This window comes from Hippoglossus hippoglossus, chromosome 1 (assembly GCF_009819705.1).
Source record: "Hippoglossus hippoglossus isolate fHipHip1 chromosome 1, fHipHip1.pri, whole genome shotgun sequence".
Classification (NCBI taxonomy): Eukaryota; Metazoa; Chordata; class Actinopteri; order Pleuronectiformes; family Pleuronectidae; genus Hippoglossus; species Hippoglossus hippoglossus.
Window position 1 is genome coordinate 11,096,943 of NC_047151.1, and position 8,856 is coordinate 11,105,798.

The 8,856-nt window shown below is 41.8% G+C and overlaps 1 protein-coding gene across 4 annotated transcripts; it reads right to left on the reverse strand.

Moving 5' to 3' along the window:
* Positions 1–617: 617 nt before the first annotated feature.
* caly (calcyon neuron-specific vesicular protein) lies at positions 618–8,519 on the reverse strand. 4 transcript variants are annotated; one of them, XM_034599099.1, is made up of 6 exons: positions 8,267–8,519; positions 6,046–6,176; positions 5,475–5,594; positions 4,694–4,807; positions 2,294–2,650; positions 618–2,213 (listed from the first exon to the last, which is right to left on the reverse strand). In XM_034599099.1, exons 2-5 carry the CDS (start codon positions 6,172–6,174, stop codon positions 2,399–2,401), a joined length of 615 nt encoding a protein of 204 aa, XP_034454990.1. In that variant the 5' UTR covers positions 6,175–6,176; positions 8,267–8,519; the 3' UTR covers positions 618–2,213; positions 2,294–2,398. The 4 variants fall into 4 exon arrangements, with proteins under 4 accessions (XP_034454990.1, XP_034454989.1, XP_034454988.1 ...); XM_034599098.1 differs by having other exon boundaries at positions 618–2,245; positions 2,344–2,650; positions 6,046–6,180; XM_034599097.1 differs by having other exon boundaries at positions 618–2,251; positions 2,344–2,650; positions 6,046–6,180.
* Between the last annotated feature and the right edge of the window lie 337 nt (positions 8,520–8,856).

Consider the following 8,856-nt stretch of genomic DNA (forward strand, 5'->3'; position numbering starts at 1 on the left):
TTATTAAACACAGTACCTCAAGAACGAGTGAGGTGAAAAACAAGTCAGGAACTAACTGATAATTACTCCTGCTATCAATTTTTTGTAAATTTTTTGTAAATATTAATAAAATAATCATTAACTAATGATGGATTAATTTTAACTTCTCAGAATAATGTATCACTTTATCTGTAAGGGCAGAAAAAAGTTAATTAGTGATTAATTAGTAATTACTCAGTCAGTTCACCAACCTCCTTCACATATTGCACTGAGATAGTACCTCCTGCTGTTTTCATAAAACTTACATTATCAACAAAAAGTTCTCCATTCATTTCTGAAATACAGTAACATGTACTTACAGAGTAGCATAATATGGAAATTACACGTAGCCCAAAAGTGAACATAAGCAATAAATAAAATATTTTTACAACCTGCCTGTATGCTGTTTAATGAATTCACGTATAAAACATATAATGAGCTTATGTACTTAGCTTCATTCAGCTACTGATGCTATGCTGAGGTTAGTTTTCAGGTTCTTATGAATCATTCTCATGAATCATCAGGCATCATTGAATCATTAAGTCATTACAGAGGCAGTGAATCTAAATCAATAGGGCTGATAGTGAACAACGGGAGTCAACACTTCAGGCTTTTATTTGTGTTCAGTCAGTGACATCAGAGCAGATGGGTCTGATGTAAGCGTTTGGCACTTGGACCCAGGGGGACAGGCTGTGCTTCACATTCATCTCTTCTCACATGAAGAGTTTGGTTTGTTAAAACATGGTAAGACAAAGAGAAAAGGTCAAATGACAAGACTTGCCAGGTAACATCTTGTTATATCTGATAATTAAAAAACAACGTGTTTAAAAGTTGTTTCAAAGAAGAACTTCACATTATTGTTTTTCCGCCCTCTAAAATGAACATGATAGGCTGGAACAGAATACTTTACAACATTTGCAAACACAGGTTTTCCATTCAAAAGACACTAAAACAAAACACAAGAATAGAAATAAATAGAAAATTGTACAGACTGTAGGTCGTACATTATAAGCAATGATTATAGTAGATCTTGCATGATTAAAGAAACTACTTCATACATTCACAAAAGGACCACAGTAACCCTGTGATCATTTAATTTACACATACTTAATAAAACTAGTAACTAAACGTGGACGGAGCTTCATTTGCTAGTTTTACACATAAGTTTACACATTTATATTATTTAGATATTTTTGTGACAATACATTAATGTCTCAAGTTTTATCCATAATTACAGTAGGCAGCACACACATTATGTAAAAGAAGCTTCAAATGGAGACTTGTACAGTGGCTTTGGAAAGTATATGCAGGCCTCTTTAATTACTGCACACTTTATCATTTAGTAGATTTAATTAAAAATTGATTAGATTTACCAGTGGATACTTTCCAGAGCCACTGTGTGAGTCTGCTTTAAAGCACACAGACCGCTTGTGGTTGTGTAACTCGAGTCGCTTGGTATGTAAGAGCAATGCTTTCACTTGACTTTCATTTCACAGGACTGTAATTTGCAGTCGTGGGCTGATAAGATGTAGGATCAAATCATTTCAGCAAATATTAAAATCGACGGTTATGGCTCCTTGTTTTAATGGCTGAAGTGTGAGCACATTCCCTGCTGATCTCATATACACTCCCCTCAAAGACTAAGTGAACAGACAGTGAGATAACAAGATGGAGCGATGAGGAGAAACTCCGAGCCATCTCATTAAAAACTTGTTATCTTCTCTTCTCGCTCCGAGCTCTCGCCTCGCTTCTCTTCTCGCACTTCCAACTTTCTCCAACAAGTACACAAATCATTCAGTGTATGCACACACACTCGCACACTGCATATGAATGTAAATGTGAATTTACAGTGTGTATATGTGCACACACGCAGAATGCAGATGGAGGCGTTTGCACATGACTCAGTAACACTGCAAAAGTCAGCCACATTCTCCAACACTTTAATAACATGCCTGCCTCTAACCACAGCAACTCACAACACACACATACACACACACATACACACACACGCACACTCACACACGCACACACACGTCAGGTATTAGCTTTTAAATATCATCTACTAGCTATTAAATAGATATTAGCTATTAAATATCAACATAACATAACTGTAATGAAGCTGAGTAAATGTGTGCTTTAGGTTGTTGATTCAAAATTCTGACAGATATTCAAACACTTTTAAGGTGTAGGAGCACCACACACACACACACACACACACACACACACACACACACACACACACACACACACACACACACACACACACACACACACACACACACACACACACACACACACACACACACACACACACACACACACACAGCACTGGCCATCCTCATCACGTCCTCCTCTAACACCTACATCTCCATCAGACCCTTCACTCCTCTCCCTCCAGCGCTCTTTTCAGCGGCTCGCTGCCTTGCTTCGCCACCTCGGCCTCCTTTAGAGAGCTGATGACTGGTAACCATGGTGATGGCAGCTCAGGTCCAGGCCTCTTGACCTGGTTGAGGTGGCTGAGAGCAGCGTACAGCCCAGTGTTGGTGCCGCTGTGGACGCCTGGCTCCTCCTGCTGCTGCTGCTGCTGCTCTGTGAAATACATCTCCAGAGCTGTCGGGGAGCAGTGCTTCTGCTGTTACAACAGAAAGACAAGAATAACTTCATTTGTTTTCCTCAAGGGGACACACTGCTCTGAGATTAACAACACATGTCTACCACAGAATCAACAAAGAGCGCAGAACTGCTCCTGTTTTCAATTTATGAGCAGTAATGATTATCAAACGTGGAGATTACATTAGAAAATCTGACATAGTTTATGAAGCTCTAGAGAAGAGAGGGACAAAATAGTCCGTTTGTTGAAGATGCATATTAACACTTACAGAGCTCTCAGTCTGCATAGAATGTATTTTATTCTTGTGTATATGTCAGGGTCAGAACTTTAAAAAGTCCCAGGGTAAATATGTCAGCACATTTAAAAATAATTCCTGAAGCAAGAGCTTTCGTCTGTGCCGTTTTACCTTTTTCACATTTTATATAGTAGCGTGCGCTCTCGAGAGCAGACTGGTTTTCTTTGACAAGGCCGTAGTAGAAATTGAACGCAACATGTAAAGACTCTCACAGAGTTTGTTTATCTTTGGTCACTTTACAGAAAAAGTTCCATAAAATAATTGTCAGCCGTGCTCAGGAGGTGACACAGAAGAGAGAGGAAAAACAGATCCAAAGATCAGACAACTTAATCTCACGTCAAGGTTTACTGATGTTTTTCAAGAGCTTTGAATTGTGTCTCCTCAGCAGATTAAGTTGGCTCTGTTGCCCTGGGCTCAGCTCATTTCCAACGTCAAAAGTTAATTGTTGACTTCAGTTTATTCTGTCAAACAATCTCCAAGGGCAAGAACGACCTTTCACGCTCAAATTAAAAGTTGATCCAGAAGATAACACACACGTCTGAAATCCACGTGGACGCATCACAGTGCAAGGAAACGTCAACTGACTTGTATTTTCCAGGTTTTTAAAGGTTTCACTTTGAAGTTCCTCTAATGGAAAACTGACTTTGGTGACAGTGAAATGAAAGATGCTCTGATAAAACACATTTTAACACGTACGGCTCATTAGAACACTACCAGTGGGGAACAAATGAGAACAAATGTTAAGAAGTACAAGTTCTTCTTTAATAATCTGCACGGCAAATGCTTCCACAAATCTGATCAGAGGCGTGAAAATCTCCTTTGACAAAGTTGGTTTATCTTCATCTTTGAGCACAGATGACGCCAAAGCACAAACTCCAACAAACAAACACAATGTCCAGTCTGTTGATGTTGTGTTTTGGAAAGAGCCCACTGACTCTGAGAGTTTCCCCCCTCAGAGGATCCACTACCTGACCTTCCCTCAGCAGCGAGCGGCCGGACCTATCAAAAGCACAGCAGTGACTGAACGCCACCCTGCGTCCTCCATCCTCACTTCTCTCTCTCTTTTTATGTCTCCAACAACACATTAACAGGGAAGGAAAAAATGCTGAAAGCAACTGTAACCGGCAAAAACTTCAAAAGCCTTTGCCGGAAGGCCCCCTCCGCTCCCTCCCCCTTCCCTTCCTTGCTTCCCCCCTCACTGCTAGGCCTTTAATCACAGTTTAGTCACGCTCAGTCCTAATTAAAGACCCCTCCGATTCACAGGCAGGCGTCCCAATCTCTGCCTGACCAGAAAGCGGGCTGTGTCGCTCCCTCTCTCTTCTCCCTCCTCCCTCCCTCCCTATGTCTCTCCCAATCTCTCATGTTCCTCTGCGAGAAAGACTCTTCAGCTGAGATGCATGGCAGCGTCGACTCCGTACACCATGTCGACAAGGTGTCATTTGGAGATAATGAGTGTGGGTCTTCCTGAATCCTCCTGTATGTGACTGATGTGAGGGCGTGCTGAGAACCAAGCACCAGATGAGCTGCATTGTGGGCTGTTAAAGTACTTTTATAATAGGTGCTGCAGTGGGTGCTGCTCAGACGCGATCTGGTTGATGTAATAAGAAGTCTGACCACATGAGAGCAAAGTAGCGGAAAGATATTTAGAATAACTGTCTTTGCATTAAAACCCACATATATTGTGTGTGTGTGTGTGTGTGTGTGTGTGTGTGTGTGTGTGTGTGTGTGTGTGTGTGTGTGTGTGTGTGTGTGTGTGTGTGTGTGTATACCTTGAGGATAAAACCCTCTGGGCAGGTAAGTTGGTCGTACCACATTGCTTTGTACATGAGCAGGAGGAGCAGGCTGGTCAAGAAGGCCAGAGTGATGAGGATCAGACCTGTGATCTGGACGACAACAACAGACGAATGAACACACACATACATAAAATATATATACATAATATATATACATAAACAACACTTCAGTAAAAAGCACCATCAGTGCTTGAAGGATAGGGCTGCCAATATATGTATGTATGTATATATATATATATTTGTCATTGTCAATAAATGCCAAAAGACCAAATCCTGCACTTTCTGATTTCCCTACCTTGTCTATGGCTCTAAGTCCTGACTCCAGTGGTTCCTTACATTGATGTAAGTCTCAAAAAAAGGCAATGAATATAATTTATAATTTTTAAAACATCCGGACATTGTTCAATTTTGCAAATGTTAGTCAAGCAGAAGAAAACAATATATTTGCTGGGGACTATTTTCAGGTACAGATTAATTTGGTGCTTCAGTGAGTATACAAGTGAGTATATGGTGTCTGTCGTATTGACTCCATGATAAAGAAGGAACCTGTCAACAGTGCCTTGCTGCAATGGCTCATTGAAGTTTTTTAACATGATGTGCATATAAAATGGAGCTCTATGGCACAGAGGACATACTGCATCAGAGTTTGGATACACAGTTAATACTTGATAATAGGATCAGTTAATTTTTCATGGCATTGACAATAAGAGGATTATCCTTAAATACGAATTTGTGTAGATTTCCTGTTGTTCGTTACCTTAATTTTCTCTGAAACATCACTGTAGAAGTTAATATTCAGTTTCTTGATGTTCGGCACGTACAGCTTGTTTTTCTTCTTCTGCTGCAGCTGGTACTGTGTCAATGTCTTCACAATGATCTGAACAAGAAACAATGTACTGTCAATGACTATTGGTAAAAAAACTCTGAACTCCTGATCAGGAGTTAGTCATTTAACATTACAGTCGATGGAAGTTATTGTCACAAAGCATTCACCACAGGTCGAGTGAGCTCGGACCCACTGAAATCACTGTTCTGCATGTTGAGAAGTTCATGTGCATCATTTGTAAAAGTACAGAGATTTAGTCAACACCTTAAAAACATAAATACAAAGTGTTTATTATTTGCTTTCTTTATACAATATGCATTCAAAGAGGAGCTCACACTGTGTGGGCTGATGCCACCGTTTTTACATTACATAAGGAAAAGGTGAGTATACCCACAGTAATTTTATTATGTTAGTCATTTCTGTAATGTAATGTATGGTATTTCAGAGGAAAACCTGGTGGGCAGGCACATTTAACAACACACACCCAACGGGCTGTATTTACCTTGTCCGCGAACGGCTTCTGTAGCTGGTTGACCTCCAGGGGCGTGATGAGGGGAATGTTATCAAAGCCGTCGTCTGCAGACGGCTGCTTCTCCAGCTTCTCAGACAGATTGCTGCCCAGCTTCACCATGGCTGCCTGGAAACAGAAAGCAGGGATGGAACAGACAGATTGGGTCAGACTGACTCAGACTATGTTTAATGAAATGTGACAGCAGTGTGTGTAGAGCTGAAGATTCTGCCAGGACACGAAGGAAAGAGGAGAATCGAAAAAAACGGAAATATTTCTGAAAACAAAATTTTGTTCTGAGCCATCCTAGGAGAAATGTTCTTGAGATGTTGGCAATGTTGGTCAGTCCAACACTTGGCATGAAGTTGTGTGCAGGCATTGTTCATATGATTTCATATGGATTAAACAAATAATATATATCATTGTTAATTAGTGAGCTTTGGAGGTGAGAGGTGTTTTTTGGTACAAGCTAGCAGACCCAGGCTATTTTCCCTAATTTTCAGTTTTCAAGCTAAGCTAAGCTAACCGCCATATTGACCATTAAGATCAAAAAATGTAATTTAGCAAACAAGCAAATTTTGAGCTATTGCTTTAATAACTGTCTTGTATATAATTCAATGAGTTTGTGTTGAGCAGAATTCCAATTATGCAACTTAAAATAACAACTTTTAGTTTGGAGCCATAGTGAAGCCTGTTGTCTCCATGTTTATGTATTTGTGTATAATCCAACCTCTTTCACCAATGTCTTTAATGTTTTGACGCACTCCACCATGTCTGCTCCGAACGCCTCTTTGCTCTGACTTTATTCTATTTTCTCTCCTCCATCGAATGCACATCTAAAAGTGGAGGGAAGAGGTGAGGAGCCACTTATCTCATTCACACAGTGGAACACAACACCTTCCCCCAGCCAAGGACCCCACGGGCCCACTGACGCCAATGACTCACAATGATGACACACACACCAGCAGGCAAAGAGCTACAGTCTTTATGCAGCAGGAGAAATCCCCGGTGCACAGGAGATGTGCTTTTGATAAAGGAGATACGGGATCATTATCACAGGCCACCGGACAGATGCAATACACAACTACTGTATATGTGTGAGTGTGATAGGCTGTGTTTAAGTTTTAATGGCCTTTTTATTGATCTAATCATTCAAGAATAATCACCTCTATGTTGTAAAACATTATTAATCTATTGTACAAGATTATTTTGCTAAAACCTGTCTATTTATTTATTTTTCACAAGTTAGAGAGCAGCTTGTGTCAGTTGAATCCAAAGTATATTACTCAAGACAACACTGTCCTTGGCCAGTGGGCGTTTGAAGTGGTCATCTGTGCTGACCACCATCCCCCCCCCCCACACACACACACACACACACACACACACATTTGTGGTGTGGGTACGATGAATCATCCTGAATCTGTGATGAACAAGCGAGGCGAGCGCTGCTGCTGTCAAACACTCAGACAGGAAACAGGTCCGGCAGCGGAAAGAGCTGCACGATGATGACATCTTTCAAAATGCTCAGCCACTGATTTTGCATCACATAACATCCACTGTAAAATACTGATATCAGAATGACGCATGATTTGACGAGTTCAACCCACCTTGATGCCTTCACATGTATTCCTACCGAGGCACAGCTTTCTGACGAGGAATATATGAATAGCTGTAAGAGCTGTTTGCATTCTGCACTTCTCAAGTTCCTCATGCTTCACTGCTCATGCATATCTGAACTTGCTGCATTGAGGACTGCTGCGACAACACACACAGGCTGTGTGAGCAGAGAGAGAGACACACACACACACACACACACACAGCAGCAGTCTGTCATGAAACAGGATAAAACCACATCACTGTGCTTCTGAATAAAGTAAAAACCCTTTTTTTTGGACCATTCAGTCCACACAGGGGGGGGGGTTGCTTTTTGAGACTTGTGGAATCAATCCCAGCAACTTACAGCTCGACATTAAAAATGTGAAATCGGTGAATAACCTCTTAGTTGATGTACAGCCACTGATGTCAATGTGAGATGCATGTATTCTCTAAAGTAAATGAAAAAATAACGAGAGGCTGCATGAGATCACTTCATGACATCCTGCACAGAAACATCTCACACGGCCGAACGCTGCGCAGCTGTGCGCGCTCTCTTCACGTCTGCAGCACAATTGACGAAGAAAACATTCGAGGGTAAAACCGGAGGAGACGAACTTACTGTGGCTTTACTGTCTGCTTCCTCTCTGCTTCCTCTCTGCTTCCTCTCTCCTTCCTCTCGCCTGTGGATGATGGGATCGCAGCGCACGGATGCTGCTGCCGCGGGGACGCGCTGTGAACGCCGGTTGCCGTGGTGATGCGAGATTCACGGCAGGACCGCGCATGTGATCGCGCCCGGAGCGGCTCCGTCCTGCGGCGGAGAAGAGGCAGCGCAGCGCGGACGGACGCGCGTCTCACCCACGGCTCCAGCGCCGGGACCGCGTGGCCCCGCAGGAACTTGCGTTTCGTCAGTGGGACAGGATCACGCGGGCGTTTATCTGAGAGTTTGTCATCAGCAGTGAGGCTCGACGGCGCGGTGTGTGTCTTTAAATGGAAACACACACACCAGTAGAATAAATAGAATAAGTTATAAAACAATTTATTTATCAGCTGCAAAGTATTCAAGTGTTGTGAATTTATACTGGAGTATAGAAACATATGGGGCATAGATTCAAAGTAATGCAAGACAAAAGGTTAGGCCATGTTAAAACTGTATAGAAGAGTAATGGTGGTTGGAAATATTTTATACTGCAAATTTGAAAATGTCAACAC

Bases quoted from the DNA above. Each gene is read 5' to 3' on its own strand.
- caly (XM_034599099.1), bottom strand. From the start codon at position 6,174: ATGGTGAAGCTGGGCAGCAATCTGTCTGAGAAGCTGGAGAAGCAGCCG. The intron at 5,595-6,045 runs GTAAATACAGCC...TTTCTTGTTCAG, and splicing joins AGAAGCCGTTCGCGGACAAG to ATCATTGTGAAGACATTGAC. The intron at 2,651-4,693 runs GTATACACACAC...CTGTTGTAACAG, and splicing joins CAGAGGGTTTTATCCTCAAG to CAGAAGCACTGCTCCCCGAC.